This window comes from Artemia sp. Qi Xiang Cuo, chromosome 13 (assembly GCF_049724085.1).
Source record: "Artemia sp. Qi Xiang Cuo chromosome 13, ASM4972408v1, whole genome shotgun sequence".
Classification (NCBI taxonomy): domain Eukaryota; kingdom Metazoa; phylum Arthropoda; class Branchiopoda; order Anostraca; family Artemiidae; genus Artemia; species Artemia sp. Qi Xiang Cuo.
In genome coordinates, this window is record NC_142806.1 from 40,200,939 (window position 1) to 40,218,053 (window position 17,115).

At 36.6% G+C, this 17,115-nt stretch overlaps 1 protein-coding gene across 1 annotated transcript; it reads right to left on the reverse strand.

Moving 5' to 3' along the window:
• Positions 1 to 341: 341 nt before the first annotated feature.
• On the reverse strand, positions 342 to 14,518 carry LOC148945275 (cysteine--tRNA ligase, cytoplasmic-like). The gene is made up of 4 exons (XM_089098803.1): positions 14,375 to 14,518; positions 9,176 to 9,375; positions 7,825 to 7,965; positions 342 to 2,464 (listed from the first exon to the last, which is right to left on the reverse strand). Exons 1-4 carry the CDS (start codon positions 14,490 to 14,492, stop codon positions 2,228 to 2,230), a joined length of 696 nt encoding a protein of 231 aa, XP_088954929.1. The 5' UTR covers positions 14,493 to 14,518; the 3' UTR covers positions 342 to 2,227.
• Between the last annotated feature and the right edge of the window lie 2,597 nt (positions 14,519 to 17,115).

A 17,115-nucleotide genomic window follows, 5' to 3' on the forward strand; every position in this document is an offset into this window, starting at 1 on the left:
TTAGAGAAATCCTTATGGACTGGGTGTAAAGTGTTGCTTACGTTAACAGATCTTTTGTTCCAAGTACCCAAAAAGAGATGGAAACTACGGAATTTCGACAAAAAAAATATTCAAAAAAGGTACTTGTATGACGTACCCCCTACCCCTCAAGAAGTGAAGTTAGACTAATCCCAACAAAATATACTTAAGTATGATAAAAATATAATGCTTTAGAAAGAACTTTGGGCTATATATTTGCACATTAGGGGGGAGGCATTGATAAAATACAGCGGATCTAAATGCGAAATGTGTCAGCTCAATTATTCTGATATTATGAAGTAAGAATTGTTTTCTGACTCCACACTGTCCAAATACTTTACCCCTTCCCCCTCCACCCTAATCTGCAAATAAATAGCCCAATTTATATATTTCCCATCTATTCTGTCACTTCTTCTTGTCTTTTCTCACGCTAAGTTGAAAGAAACCAGCGAAAGAAACCGGTTTACAGTGCGTCCATGTATGAACAACCTGAGCGGTAGGGGGTATATCATACAAGTACCACAAAGAATTCTCTACGCCTGAATTTTTCCTAACGAACCAAATCTAATTGGAAGTTACGACTGATCAGTCCAACTCCCCTTCAAAATTTAGGAAGTATCTTCAAAACAGTACTATATCCAAAACTTGCTCCATACAAAAATCCTCCGAACATGGATGAGTGATTTCTGATACTTGGCGAGAAAACTTCATCAACTTTATGAGCGACATTATTAAGCCAAGTCAACACCATGTGGACAGGCCATAATAAATAAACAAAGAATAGATGCAAATTATAAAAACGGAAATTTCCGATATAATGTGATTTCCCCTAGTCCGGGTTGACATGATCTGACCAAAAATAATGTGTAAAAAGAATCAGAAGGCAAACATGTTAAAAAAAACAAAAAAACAGAAGGGATAAGATATTTATCCTTACAGAAAAACCAAGCCGATTTCGATAGAAAATCGATCAAAGCCATCAATAGAATTTACTATAAAAATATGTCGTCTGCGGAACGACATATATGATAGGCGAGTATCCTGCCACCGGACTATACACTTAACCCTTCATTACACCACTATTACATTTTCTATTTAGTGAAAAGAGGTTACAAAAAAATACCTGGAAAAGAATCGATTGTAGACAAACAAAACTTTAGAGTGAATTCCTGCATTAGAAACTTTGCAATAGGCCCTTTTGAGAGTCAGGCCGGGTTTTTGACTGTCTAAGAATACCGTTTGTGGACAAATACCATCTTTGGAATTTGATCCCACGACCTATATCACCAAAACAAAGTTTTTTTGAACACCTGTAATGAGAGTAACTTTTTCTAAAATACAATTAACTTGTCGAAGTTTTTTAAGGCAAATCAATCATATAATTTTCCTGTTTTATATATTTTTTTTTACATTTCAACAAGTTCAGAGGTCTCCAGACTAAAAAAATTGCCACAAAGCGTTTGCTTTATCTTTTTTGAATTACTTTTTCTTGAAAACTATTGACTAGTTAAAGCCTTTTAAGGCAAATTTTCATACAAGTTTCCTGTTTTTCTCCACATTTTAAAAATTTCAAAGATCTCTATAGACAAAAGAAATTGCCACAAAACGTTTGGTTTATCTTTTTTGAATTATTTTTTTCTCGATAACTATTGACTAGTTAAAGCCTTTTAAGGAAAATTTTCATACAAGTTTCCTGTTTTCCTCCACATTTCAAAAATTTCAAAGATCTCTAGACTAAAGAAATTGCCACAAAATGTTTGCTTTATCCAGTTATTAAGGTATTTTATTCTACCCTAAAAACCATACTAGCTAAATACAGGTCGATTAACACTACCAATTAAACAGACAAGGCGAATACTATGACCAGCCAAGGCTTAACCAAAGCGAAGGGGAGTGGAGGTAACATCCCCTACGGAATAAAATACGCACTTATATTTAGGCTATTCTCATTAAATTATTTTCATATTTAATTTTATTGCTTGCCAGTAAAGATGAAAATATAATATAAAAATATAATGTATCTGCAGCTATTTCAAGTATATGCACTACAGTGAGCAATAATAACAAACATAATAAAAAAACAAAACAATACCTTTGGACCTATTATTTCCATCGCAGTAATCCTTATAGAAATACATAAGACTATATTCTTGAAAAAAAAGCATAGATACGAGGTTTCTGCTGTATAGCGAAGATGTTTAAATTATAGTTAAAACTTCCGTATGTTAGTCACATGTATGCCTAAAACAGAAAGTAGCATAAAAAGAAACAACCCCAAAATTGGGAACTCACCACCTTGTTTATCTTCCAGTCTTACTCCTAGTTCTGGTAAGGTGTCATCACGGACTTTATCACAAACGTTGAGTAAATCATCATTGCTAGTTTCCTTGGCCAATTTCCTAACTTTTCCCCGAAATTCAGCAAAAATTTTTAAGTAGTCTTCACTCTAAGACGAAGAAAAACAATCACCACATTACACATTACGTTGTTTTGAACAAAAACGTAAACTAACAACATACTGAAACTAAATTTTTTATTGAGTCAATCTAGAATTGTTTCCTGAGTCCTTGTTCTCTAATTTAATCTCTGCCAGTCATATTGCTTTATACTGTATTTTTACCTTAGTTGTTAAAAAATTAATCGGACCTTCGAACAAAATCAAATTCTAATAGAGGGGGGGGGGATCTTACTATAACCAATTAAAACAAAATTGAAAGAAAGAGAATTGAGGTCTGATGAAAATCTAAATTACGAATAAAAAATTAGTTTATATGCATTTGTGTTACGTTTTTTCGAGACGGACGATTTTTTTTTTTTTTTGGGGGGGGGGGGGGTTCAAACCCGGGACCAGCACTTCATCAACAAGTTTTTGTAGAATTATCCTTGAGCAATTTCTAAGAAAAATCTTTTCGTTCTTTTAAAAGTGTGAATATGACAGCTCTCTCAAATCACTAATCGCCATGTGAAGCACTTTGAGAAAAGGTCATACCAGCAGAGCCACCAGAAACCTTCTTTAGAAAGAGTTCCAACCGTTTCCCCCAGAAACAAAGAAGAAAAGTATAATTGCGAGGAACAGTATTACAGGTAAAAGTCTCCTCTTCCATCAATCGAAGGTTCTCCCTTCAATAAGATTTTACAAAAAATACTGGAGTAATACAGGTGTGAATAAGACAGTTCACTCAAACCACTAACTGTCAGGTGGAGTAGCCTTTGAGCAGAAGCAATCACCACAGAGCCTTCACCAACCTTCTCTGTTCCAACTATTCTTCTACCGAAAAAAGAAGAAAATATAACTGCGAGGAATTGTAATACACTTAGAATACTCCTACCCTGTTAGTGAGAGTCTGATTTATTTATTTTTTGTAAGTAACATTGATTTTCGTAAAAAGATTTTACGAATAATACTGGAGGGGCTCCTTCGGTGCGGTATGGTTCTTCTTTTAGTGCTGAGCTTCACATCTCCCAAGCACTTTGGGATAATCCATCAATAAAGTCCTAAATTCAAAATTAGACCCTTAAAGCCCAAACGGGCGGTTAGGGGGCAGCCATCCTGTGCTTTCGCAAACCGTTCCTGCTTAACTTCTCTAGATTTCTCCAGGTACCAATTTAGAGCTGTCTCGATCCTGACTTAGCTTAGAGAGTCACACCACTGACCCTCGCCCCAAACTAAATAACCGGCCACACCAGGAATCGAACCTCCCTCCCTTTGGACAAAGGATTCCAAATCCAGCACGCCAGCCACTCTGCTAGGACGTTATTCTAAGCCTCATAAATAACTTTTTTTTATAATGTCCTAAACCTTTCCTATAACTTAAGCTATATTTTACGTTAAAAATGAACTGTTCTGTACGCATGTTTTTCAAGATTAATTTGATTGGTTTCAATATTGGTTGAATAGTATTCAATTTATTATTCTACTACATTTGTTTACTCTTTCATTATTGTTAAGTGTCTTTAACCTCCTGACTACCGGCATAGATATAGGTATTGAAGACGCGTGATTTTTACACCACATGTGTTAAAAAAATCGCTGATTTCAAAAATGACCTTAAAAATTTTTTTCACTCCCCTCCCCTCTCCAAAATCTGTTGTCCACCCCCGTGGACATCGGTTCCCAACGGAGTAAATCAGAGAGATAAGTCGACTAGATAACACTTTTATTTTCATCGAGAAAAAGAAACAGGACATTTATTTTCAATGGTTGTTTACTGGTGAAAACAAGAAAAGCAGTTTCTGTCACCAACAAGACATAGAAACACTTTGCATTCAACACACCACCACCTCGTCTTCATTGAGCAACCAGGAAGGCGGCACCTTTTCGCGTTCTTTAGGTCGTGGTATTCGGGTAAGTGAATGGCCCTCTAACTCTCTCAGGCGGCAATGGTCGGCGCTTTTTGAAATCACCAGCCGACGCTACTTCACAATCGTCATTTTCCTCGACATACTGCTCCGGTTTCGGCCGACAGAGAAGGTGCTCTGCAACGTGAAAACGATATAAGATGAGCTTGTTCAAGCTTGGCCTGCTATTTTCTTCATGAGCCTGCATCTCGACGAAAGCGTTTGAGCATGCAGCATCAATGAAATGATGAAGGAACCTTACGGTCCATTTTCTAGTTCTGTAAGCGAATCGGTAATAACTGATCATACGGTCAGCCATGTCCACTCCACCCATGTACTTGTTGTAGTCAGCTACAGACCTTGGGCAAGAGATTGTGATCCGCTTCCTCTGCTTTTTGTCCCATCTTTCCACTATTGTCTCTTCTTCTACTGCCCTGCAATTCGAGCCTAGTGTCACAATTCTTGTAGCAAACCATTCCGTGATGGCTAGCTTTGCGATCTTCTCGCACAAATGCAACGCTCGACCCTCTCCCTTTCTTCTTCATTTCTTTCTCTGGCTTCAGAGGTACGGTCTCCCTTCCAAATCTATTTCGCATGACTGTGCCAGTTGCATTTATCTGCATTTCGCACAGAAGGTCGAGTAATTTTGTCGAGTTGAAAAATCGATCAAAGTAGAGGCAAGATCCGGGTGGGAGGGTTTGAGATAGCCTGAGTACGATTCCAGCTGCAAGGCCATGGCATCGCATATTTTCAGGAAGCGTAGTAGCACCCTGATAAATCTCGAAGTCAAGTATGAGGCCTTTCGGATTAGCCAAGACAAAGTTTTTGAGGCCGACGGGATTTGGCTTATTGGGTACATACTGCCTCAACGACGTTTTGCCATAAAATGGGATCATCTGCTCATCAATTGAACAATTTTTGTCCCTCGGGAAAGAAAGGCAAACGGTACGGAAAAGGTCGATAATTGACTGAACTCTCCACAACCGATTGTTCTTCTTAATGTCGTCGGAAATTTCTTCATATACAACAAATTTCAGATTGCTTCTTAGAGTGAAGAAACGGTTTTTCCCAATATTTTCTGCTATCTGGTTTACACGGTACTGCGCCTTCCAGTACATTTCGATTTGAGGATATTTGAGATTGCCCATCAATAGTACAACTCCGAAAAATGTCTTTAGTTCGTCAGCAGTGACATTCAGGCTCTTGTTGAATTTTTTTTGATAGGTGTAGTTTGTGGCATATGCTGTCTCATCGAAAAAAGACTGGGGGAAGTACTGTGCGAAAAACTCTTCCGGTTTCCAATCAGAATGATCAGTAAAGATAACTTCATCTCTTACTGGACCCAAGTGAATCTCAAACCTCGTGCTTTCCCTCCATTTCATCAATTTTGGTCGTTTCATAGGTTGCTGCGATATCCGAGCCCGCTCGGCTAGAGGTATGTCATCTTCAAAATCAGACTCCAGTTCAGATACTTCCTCGTCGATGATACTTTCGTCGCCTGGAAGGAAGGCGCTGTTCGGATCTTCATCGTCACTTGTATCTTCAAGTTCTATTTCGTGGGGCTCAAAGAGGTCATCATCACTTTCATCTTCAGAAAGGTCCTCAACATCACTAGCGTCGATGATTGCCAGGGCATCAGACACGGTAACTACAAGAGAAAACATGGTTTTCAACTTTTGAAGGTGACCATAAGTGAAAGTTAAGAAAAGACATTAAAATAGGAAGTTCTTCTGTTCTGAGAGATAAGAGATAAGAGATATTTATTTCAAAAAAATCGCTATCACAAGCCCACAAAGGGCCGAATTCGGAGTTTGGAGTCAACAACAAATAAATGGTTACCCTGCAAATGCAAAGAACAACAACGAAATAGAGAAAACCATAATGAACATCATTTAAAAGTCAATAATTAAAACTTTAAAAAGTCAATTAAAAAATTAAAAAAAACAAAAATTTGTCAAACTAAACTTAGAGCGAGACATAAATGCATTAAAAACTGGTCAGACTAAACTTAGCACAAAACATAAATGCATTTAAATTAAAAGGGATACTAAGAAAGTGTCAGCAATTAAACTACAGTAAATCAATAAAAGAGTTAAAGACAATAAAATCTGGACAATAAAGGGGGGGGGGGCGAGCAAAAGATCCCAATAACCACGGCAGTACCAAAAGCAAAAAAAAAACAAAATAGGGCAAAAAAGAAAAGCTTGAGGCATTTTATTAATTTTATCTGTAATGATGGGGATAAAAGTTATTTCGTATCTGGAATTAACGCAGCGAATGGGGGACAAAGCAGGGATGGGCTCAGAAACAGCTCGAGGCGGCCGTATTCTGGATGGGGAGTGACGTTTGGGGAAAATACTTGCCGTCCGAGGGTTTGTTATGGCATTTTTTGCAAAACGGAGTCACAACGAACCTATCCTTTGCTCCAGGTTTTTAAGAGTAGATTTTTTTAGGATCAGAGAGTAAGGCACCTTGCCTTATTTGAAAATTATTCGCCCGGCCCTTTTTTGACTTGATTCGATTTTTTCCGATTCTTCGCGACTCTTATCTTTCTTCCGATTCTTTGAGACTTCCGATTCTTCCGATTCTGTCGACTCTTATCTTTCTAACTTCAAAATGCTTGATTGAGAACCGATGTCCACGGGGGTGGAAATTGAACTTTAGTCGCACACCAATAGATGATGTAATGGATATAGGTGAAAAAATCCCTCCCAAAATGAAGTTTTAATCCTTCTAAGGAAGCTTATTTTTTTCCAGGCTCCACCTTTCATTCCAAGACCAATTAGGAATTTTCTTACCTCTTGCCCTCCTGCTCTTCTTCGATTTAAACTTTCCTTCATTTCTTTAATACAAAAACAACTATTCCACTACCAATAACAAGCTGAAGAAAATCACAGATGACAAGCAAGGTACGCTGGTTCCAACTGTAGTGCGTAGATGACGTTCCAACCAATAACTATCGCGCTAAAAAAAATTAACTGTATGTCCACCCAGAGGGACAAGGGTAGTCAGGAGGTTAAGGAAAGGAATCGAGAGCTTTGATAATGGTAGAAGGGTATATGCTGTTCTTGTTAGATTTTTTTTTTAACCCTATATGATGTTGAACGACAAAATCTGAATCTGGTGAAACTGACTAATTACAAGAGCTAAGCTATTACTATTCTATTATGATTATGTTGTTAGACGAATAGAAAATTTTCTTTGTTGTTTTTTAATATTTATTTGCCCCTCCCCATACCATGACGCAAAATTTGAAAGAGACGTGGTTTTGCAATTTTTTTCTTTTTTTTTGTATAATCCTTATGAAATTGTAAATTGAATAATGTCGATCTTCCGGGAAGTACCCAAAATATGTATTTATAGGCTACACAGGCTACAATATACTAATAGGCTACATAATAGGTTAACAATAATATAGCATAATAATTGGCTACATAATAGACAAGTAACAGGCTACAAAATACTTACTGTTGCTGAGGTTTCGGTTGGAAATCCTATATCATCACGGACTTCATCACAAATGTTGAGTAAATCATCATTACCAGTTTCCATGGCCAATGTCCTAACTTTTCTCCGAAATTCAGCGAAAGTTCTTAAGTAGTCTTCACTCTAAGACGAAGAGAAACAATCACTTTTTGAACAACAACGTAAACTAACAACATACTGAAACTAAATTTTTTATTGAGTCAATCTAGAATTAAAAACCAATTAAAATCAAAATTGAGAGAAAGAGGGAATGAGGTCTTTTGAAACCCTTCACTTTTACTCGACTTTGTACCAGTCTAATTTAAATTTTTGTTCGGAGGAGGGGGAGTTGAGGTTGAAAAAAAAAAGGTAAGGTAAAGAATACGGCACTAGACCCTTAAAGTCCAAACAGGCGGTGCTGATCTCCGTTATAAGGCCCTTCCGCCAGGTTAATTTAGATTTTCATTAAGTGCAATGGGGGGTTAGGGGCCAGCCATCCTGTGCTTTCGCACACCCATCCTGCTTACCTTCCCTAGATTTCTCCAGGTAACAATTTAGAGCTGCGTCGACTCTGACTTAGCTTAGAGAATCACGCCACTGACCCTCGTCCCAAACTAAATAACCGGCCACACCAGGAATCGAACCCCCCACCCATTGGACAAGGATTCCAAATCCAGCACGCCAGCCACTCGGCTAGGAAGTTATTCTAAACCTCATAAATAACTTTCCTTTATTATGTCCTAAACCTTTCCTATAACTTAAGCTATATTTTACGTAAAAAATGAACTGTTCTCTACGCATGTTTTTCAAGATTAATTTGATTGGTTTCAATATTGGTTGAATAGTATTCAATTTATTATTCTACTACATTTGTTTACTCTTTCATTATTGTTAAGTGTCTTTAAGGAAAGGAATCGAGAGCTTTGATAATGGTAGAAGGGTATATAATGTTCTTGTTAGATTTTTTTTTTAACACTATATGATGTTGAACGACAAAATCTGAATCTGGTGAAACTGACTAATTACAAGAGCTAAGCTATTACTATTCTATTATGATTATGTTGTTAGATAAATAGAAGTTTTTTTTTTGTCGTTTTTCAGCATTTATTTGCCCTCTCCCATATCATGCCGCGACATTTGAAAGAGACCTGGTTTTGCATTTTTTTTCTTTTTTTTAGTATAATCATTATGAAATTGAAAATTGAATAATGTCTTTCTTCTGGAAAGTACCCAAAATATGTATTAATAGGCTACACAGGCTACAATATACTAATAGGCTACATAATAGGTTATCAATAATATAGCATAATAATAGGCTAAATAATAGGCAATTAATAGGCTACAAAATACTTACTGTTGCTGAGGAGGTTTCGGTTGGAAATCCTATAGATTCATCTTTGGGTATAACTCCAAACACTTGAAACATGTGTGTGATGAAATCGGCGATCTTTTTTAAAACTTCTCTATTAGGTACTTTTTGTTTTCCTAAATAAATATGAACGTCGCTGACTAGTTCTTGCATTGTGTCAATTGCACTTCGGGTATTAATATTATCTGAAAAACAAGGTAAAAATAAACAAAATACAATTATATATATACTTCAGTAACACAAAAACAAAATACAGCCTACTAATAAAAATAGAAGCAAAAAAAAATATGAATTGCAACATAGTAAAAACATATAAATACTTTTCTTAATTCCATTTGAAATCAAGTTCCAAATGGAACTGGAGTTCTTAATTCCATTTTTGAAAGAAAAGACTCTCGTTGTCATATTACTTACTGATTTGGCGGTGCCAAAGATTAATGATGATATTACTTCACATTATCTAGGTTGCAGCGGTAGCTACAACCTAGACATGTTTGTAATAAGCCCATTCTGTTTAACTGCCTGAAGTATAATATAACTAAAAATATTGCCGAAGGTTTTAGCATCAATCTCCGCGACCTTAGTCTGCTTTCTTATGCAAACGACTTACAAAAGCTATGTTGCAAGCTTTCTTCTCTGTGAGGGAAGATTGACCGTCTGATTACTGGATATGAAAGTATTGTTTACGAGTTAAGGCGTTAACGTATAAATCCTTGGGCGGGTAAGCAGCAAAGCAGTGAAAATCTATATGTGACGGTTGAACGAACAAAATTATCTCTAAAAATCTATGATGTATCTGGGAATAACGCACGGACAAGATATTAAAAGTCCGCGCTTACTGATAATTGATAAAAATTATAAAAAAAATAGTCGATCAAGTTATAGCAAGTCAAGTATTTGATAGCAGCAAATGACGTATTTGAAGTTTAGCCTGAACAGGAACGTCCTTGCTAAACTTTAAGCAGCAGTAGGGGTTGATCTCCCTCACCTGCTCTATGTGTCGCCGAAGATTGCTTCACTCAAACTGAGAAACTGAAACTCCTGTCTGTTTACTGCAATTATTTCACGTTATTACTTATTACCCATTCCGTAAAGGAAACGCATTCGTTCTAAGATCCCAAAATACGGTGGACCCTATTGACATTGTGCCGTCTTCTGAAAGAAATGTCGAGAAAAGCGGAATTAAATCATTGCCTTTACACCATATCTGTGATGTTGAATGAAGAAGTCGATGTTTGCTTTTATTCTCTGGTCAATCAAAACAGCTGGGTACACAATTCAAAAAAAAAACCTAAATAAAAAAATAATTTCTATTAATATCACCCTCAAAAAAATTATACGGGGTATCTTCTACTCTTATACTTCACTAAGGCCCATAATAAAGCTCCATATGTATGGCGAAAATACAAGTAATTTATGTTGTTATGCCCGTTACGCGTGGATGTATGTGTGTCAGTCTAAATTCCAGTATGTTAGTGGTTTAATGCCTTTTCCATCAAATTGATGTTAATTGAGCTCTTAAAAGGCAATTTTTCGATTTTTCATCACGGGGATTCGATACCTTAAAATCATTTAGCGAGCCTCACTGTCAGTTGACCGTCTCAGAGACCAAGGGCTTATTAGCAAATTCTCCAATGGGACTAGTCACTATTGTGAGCTATTGAGAATCTGGGGTTGGGCTGTGAAATTTGATTTAAAAGATATTAAAATTTTACGTCAGTTGTGTCGGCAAGATCTTCAATCAAAGGTGGTGGCATCACAGGGAACTCCTAACGCTGCCAAATTCCTCAATTAGTATTTCCTTTAAGCTGATTTTTAGCGTTTTCTAGCAGGTATGCTAGAAAATGTGTAGGGAATCCCCTTTCCTAAACTTTAAAATGAAAACTGATCCGTTAAACAAAAAATTCAAACTTTCTGATGATACAAGTTTCATTAAAAATGGATATTTTTATCTCCAGCACAAAACGGGGAGGTTAAACAAATTCTACATAGTTTGGCCAAACAAAACAAAAAAGTTTATAATGGACGACGTAGGATAATCCGCTAAGGTATCGAATCCCCTTAATTACAAATTCTTGTAACAATCCAAATCTTTCCTATAAGTTATATTATTTTTGACACATAAATTACCCAGTCTCTACGTTTTTCTTTTAAAATTATTCCCGAACAATTACAAAGAATTTTGGCTACTGGATTGTATATACTTTTTTTTAAAAGTAACATTCTGATCATCTACATAAATGTAGTAAAAAGTATTGTTTGCGACCAGACATCCAGATGGCCATGCATGGCAGTCTCAATATTTTGTGAGCACCTCTTTAAGATCATATAACAAAAGCGATGACAAAAGATCTTACAATTATCTAATACTCCATCTATTTTCGTTTCATTTACTCATGATACTTGAATTTATTTCAAGTACTCCATATTTGCATGCATTAATTTATTTCCGAAAGAAAAATTAATACTAACCACAGCGTGCAGCCCCTTTCTGCAACGAGCATTTATTTGTCTGTTTAGGTTTTATGAGCATTGACCTTGGTAGGTCTTATTATAGAGGTTAATAATCTAGACATTAGTTATGGTACATCTCCAGAGTGGAGGTACTGTTTTAGAAAAAAAAAAAAAAAAAGTACTGATTTAGTTTTCGCATGGATGCCTAAAGGAACCGGAAAACCGAGAATACTGAAGAAATTAAAAATATCTATTTGCATTTCTTTTTTTACGCCTGTTAGTCCAGTAAATCTACGAAACTCGGGGACAAAATTACAATATAAAATATTTTTACACCGTCTTGTAGAGAAAAAAATTCCGTACAACATATCAGAAGTCCCCAAAAATCCCCTGGGCGGAACAGGGTAAAAAACAGGGGAAATTGTAAAACTTCAGGGGCAGATTTATTGTGCGCTTGAACTTTACGTCTGCTCTTTTTCTGCGCGGAGAAATCGAAAAAAAGAAAGTTATGTTGTTTTACCGTTGGACTTGGTTCGATTTCCCCCTTTAGCGGGGAAGAAGGAGAGGGAAAACAGTATCCTCGAGAGTTGAGCGATATGGCTGGTCAAAATGTTGCCCCCAGGGTTTTTTGACTCGATGATTTCAAAAAACATGGTATTAGCTTCGTATCTTGCTTTTCTGCAGTGTTTTCACAGTAGAGGAGACAATGCATCGGGCCTTCGGGGTACTTGGGCAGATTTACTTCGACTACGTAAAAGAAAAATAAAACCAAACCAAATGTAAAAATTGAAACAAATCCGGTAGCTTCGGTAATTGAAGCGAAAGCTAAATAAGGTTTTAATTGAACTAAAAAGGATAAAATCAAGGATTTGTAAAAAATATCGTCTTCTTCATCACTATCAACAAAAACATTTTTATTGGAACGCGCAATCCCTTGGCAGTCTTTGCAAGCAAGTGTGCATGGCAATCCATTTTTTTTGGCAACTACAGCGCGAACTGTCACAGTTGGAATGCATGCAGCTGCAACGAATCACATTTAGCAGATGAGGCGGAGCAGGCCCGAAATCTGTCATGATCGGAGTGAGGCGTCCGTAACGTAATTGCCAACCCAAGTCTTTCGGGTCGAGTTCTGACGCAGTATTACGTCATTTCATTACCTGATAGAAGACTCTATAAGAATGAAATTGTTTGAATGTTTTAGAATGAATGTTTAGAGAAACTTCAGTATCACCAGAATTGTCATTCTTTCTTTGTACGAGACAATCTATGGACGTCGGACGACAGTAACCTTTTCTGCACTGACTGTGTACTATTTCACCGTCTTCAACTGTTATCTGTTCATCCCGTTGCACACTGGCCACGTTGATCCGAAGAGGTCCTTTGTTTGTGACACTTTCACCACCAGTACGGATGCTGCGGCTGCAGAGCTTGCAACGTTCATCTTCTTCCTCCATGAATAGGGTGTCATATGAAAACTGCAAGCAAATATTTTTTTGCTAGCGTGAATTTAAAAAAACTAGGTCACTAGTCTGACGTTGTATTCGTATCCAACACATAGGGTTTAGCCACAAGTGTGACTATAATTTAGCTTGGGCGTTAGTCCATTAGCCATCTCATGGTAAAATGCAAATCATCGTCTATATGACAAAGAATCTTAGTACCATCTACCAAAAGCATTGTATTTTTTTTCACCTCATGTCGCTGCAAAATTAGGCAAAGGAAAAACCCCTTACTGGCTTTGTCTGCGTTTTTGGAACTCTCTTCCCACAAGCCTTCCCTTTTCTTGATTTGAACCTTCAATTTCTTCCGGAATTTTTCATTGATATTTATAAAAACAAAATTGTCTTACCTTTATAATCAGTAAAATGTGTCCAATGCTTATGTTAAAGCTTTCACTATGTTGCAGCATGTGTATGCACTTAGACTTATGGCGCATTCACACATAGCGGAAATCCGAGCCGATTGTAAAACCCAAGCCGATTTTCCGACCGGTCTTCACAATACTCTCGGATTCCCACTATGTGTAAATTTACTATTAGTACTCCAGCAAACAGGAAAAGAGAACCACTAAGGAATGGAATAGTAAACTCTCTACAAAACGGTGTAAGAGGGTTTTAAAACGGAGTTGATAGACCTTTGACTCCTTTCCAAATTCTGTAGAGCCGTCTGACTATATTTTCCCTTTAGAGGATATCTTGATTCCCCCCTCTTTTTCCCTTGTAACTGGAAAACGGGGGAAAGGCTAATGACAGAGCAATCAAAGTAAAATATTCATTATTCTCGCACTGGGAGACCCCAGAAAACAAGTCTTGCAGACTACTGTACAGGATCTTTATTTCCCCCCTGTAAATGGAAAAACGGGGGAACAACTTATTACACAGTAATAAAAAAACGCATACTCGATCATCTTGGACCCAAGATTATTGGGAATGCCATTTTCAACATCAAAAACTACCTGTTGTAGATTTTCGAGTTTTCCCCTGGGTTTTACCCTTTCCCCCGTTTTTCACCCTGTTCCGCGAAGGGAATTCTTTGGGACTTTTGGTATGTTGTACAGAATTTTTTTTCTTTACAAAATGGTGTAAAAATCATTTATATAGCAATTTTGTCCCAAATCATCGATTTTTTCCGGAGATTTACTGGACTATGTTTCTGGCAAATAAATATCTTGTTGCTGAAGAAGACAGAAAAAAAATCGAAGTTCGGTTAAACAAAATAAAATGTTCATACCACACAAAGCAGTATGCACCTCTTCTTTCTTCTCTGTAAATGTAGCTAATAAATTCTTGTCTTCATCAGTGAATGGTTGATAGTCAACAATCACGTCCTTTGGCCTTTCTAGTAGCATTGATCTCACTGTGAGGAAAAATTCCTAAAATTGAACTTCACGTTTAAAAACAGATATAAACTTCAATAAACTTCCCGTAAAACTCGATAGATAATAAACTTCACGTTTAAAAATCAATATTTTATTATTCCGCAAAACTGTTAAACAGCCCATTATTGTCCGATATAGCATTGAATACATTCATTTACTAGCAGAGCAACTTACCAAAAATTTCTCAAATACATTTAAATTTTATTTAATCATAATTTAATTTAAATTATCATTCTTATTCGTTCCTCCTCGTACCTGATCAATCACGTTTTTTAAATTATCAAGGACATCAACATAAAAATATTTTTTTTACCCCTGGCTCCATCTTAGGCCTATTGAAACCTGAAAACCATGATTTTCTAAGATTTTCCCTTTGGCTGTTTAACAAAAAATTAAGTTTTTAGGGCAGCATAACATTTTTGTTAGTGTCGCCACCTTGAACAATGCAATTAATTACGCAAAACTAATTCGTTGAATTTAAAAACACTTTTCGTCTGTGACATTATCTTTCAGTAGATTCACAAAAAAAAATACCTTTAAATTGAAAGCTACATCTTCTTAAGCTATTTGGTGTCAAATGTTTTTAGCTTATTTTTCATCAATGTTCTTTTTTTCTTTTTTTTCTGTACCCGCTACTACCAAAACTACACAACTGCATATGAAGGTCTTTTCTATAAAAATCAATTTTCAAATTTTTTCATAATTCAATCAATCAGTCAAATCAATTTAACCTGCTACCAATAGATTATAAGAAAGGTTTTGGTCTAATACAGCCTATTTTAATTAATAAACTTCTTGTGAAATTTCATTTAAATACTAATTATATTTCTACTATTCTAAGCTGATTCAAATTGATTTTTTCAGATGATAAAGCATAAGAAAGTTTTCAGATCATCCGCTCGTTTTGAGACGTTCCTCAAGGAACTGTTTTAGCCCTATTTTTTTTTTTTTTTTTTAAGATTAACAATATTGCCATTGATATACAAAGCAGATGGAAGGACGCCGATGACTTTCGGCGTCCGTTTGCCGATGACGTTCAGGTTAGTGAAAATATGCGCTAAAGTATGAGACATCATAGCTGAAGCAACCGTTGAAGAAGTAAGACAGGAGTCAGTGTCTTTCTTAATGACTGGGAATAAAAATAGTAGTAATAATGATCTCGCAAGGATTTTTTCTCCTAATTTTAATCCCCCCTTGTCCCTGAACAACTATTTGTAATTAAACTAAACTACTAAGAACAACCACCAGCTCATCTCAAGTGAGAGGTGCTCACTGCAGAGTTGACGGAGAAAGGCAGCACTAGCTTACAAATGTTAAAATTTTGACATAACTTCGTGTTTCATTCGTTCCATCTTTTAAGAATCTATTGTACCTTTATTAGACCGCTTTTAGAAAATGCCGCTCCGATATGGAATTTTGGTTTATTTATCAAACAATCAAGCCGCGTTCAAGAAAATCAGAAGCGTGCTCTTGTTATTATTTCCCGTGGCCCAGATATTCCATATTCTGAATCAGAGGCAATGCTATAGCGTTGCCTATAGTAAAGGCCATACGGCTCCAATGTTTTATTATTGTTATTTTTCCCCCAGAGGCACTTCATATGGAAGTGGTCGTCGTGGGAACTTCAAAGGGGGCTCATTCGATTGAAAATCGAGAGTTCTAGAGCCCTTTTAAAGGGTCGAGTGATTGGAAGGCAACTAACACCCCTTCCACGCCCACTCCTGCCATTTACCCGTGCCCCAGCCATTTAAACATTTGCCTCTCAATTACTTGGACTATCTGTCTTGGCTTTTCTCTGTCTACAAATACCCAGCCCAGTCTTGATGCAACCTATCGCCCAAAATACTTGATAACTTCAATTCAAAATCAACGTCCCATCTTTTAAGAATCTACTGTAGCTTTATTAGACCGCTTTTAGAAAATGCTGCTCCGGTATGGGATTTTGGTTTATTTTTGGAACAATCAAGCCGCATTCAAGAAAATCAGAAGCGTGCTCTTGTTATTATTTCCCGTGGCCCAGTTCCGTATAAGTTCCATATTCTGAATTACTAGTAAAAATTGATTTAGTTTCGCTTGAGCAAAGAAGGCTACAACTCTTTTTTCAATTGCCTGAGTACCCATAAACACCGTGAAATCCTTCCCTCAGATTGTATTCTCAAACAGACTCCAAGGGTTGCCACAGGACCAGTCCCGAAGCTGAAAGGAATAAGCGCAAAACATATGCGGTATGAAGGAACGTTTATCCCAAGGTTACCCTCTAATAAATTGGGTTTACCGCTTTTGTTTTACTTACACATTATATTGACGGACATTTAACATTATATGTGACGCATACCGTAATTTGTCAATAGCCAATGACTATGTTTTTTTCTAGAATAGAATGATTTGATTGATTTATTAAGACAAAAGATTTTACCACAATACCCTAAGTTATTCCTGAAATAAATCAGATAAATCATTTTGATATCCAAGGTGCGCACCGTTTCTACTAAGGCACACTAGGTACAATAGTAAAAGGGTAAACCGGTTACCGGTTACCGGTTACCGTATGGGTAACTTACAAAAGTAAAAACTGGCTCTAGCATCGATAAAA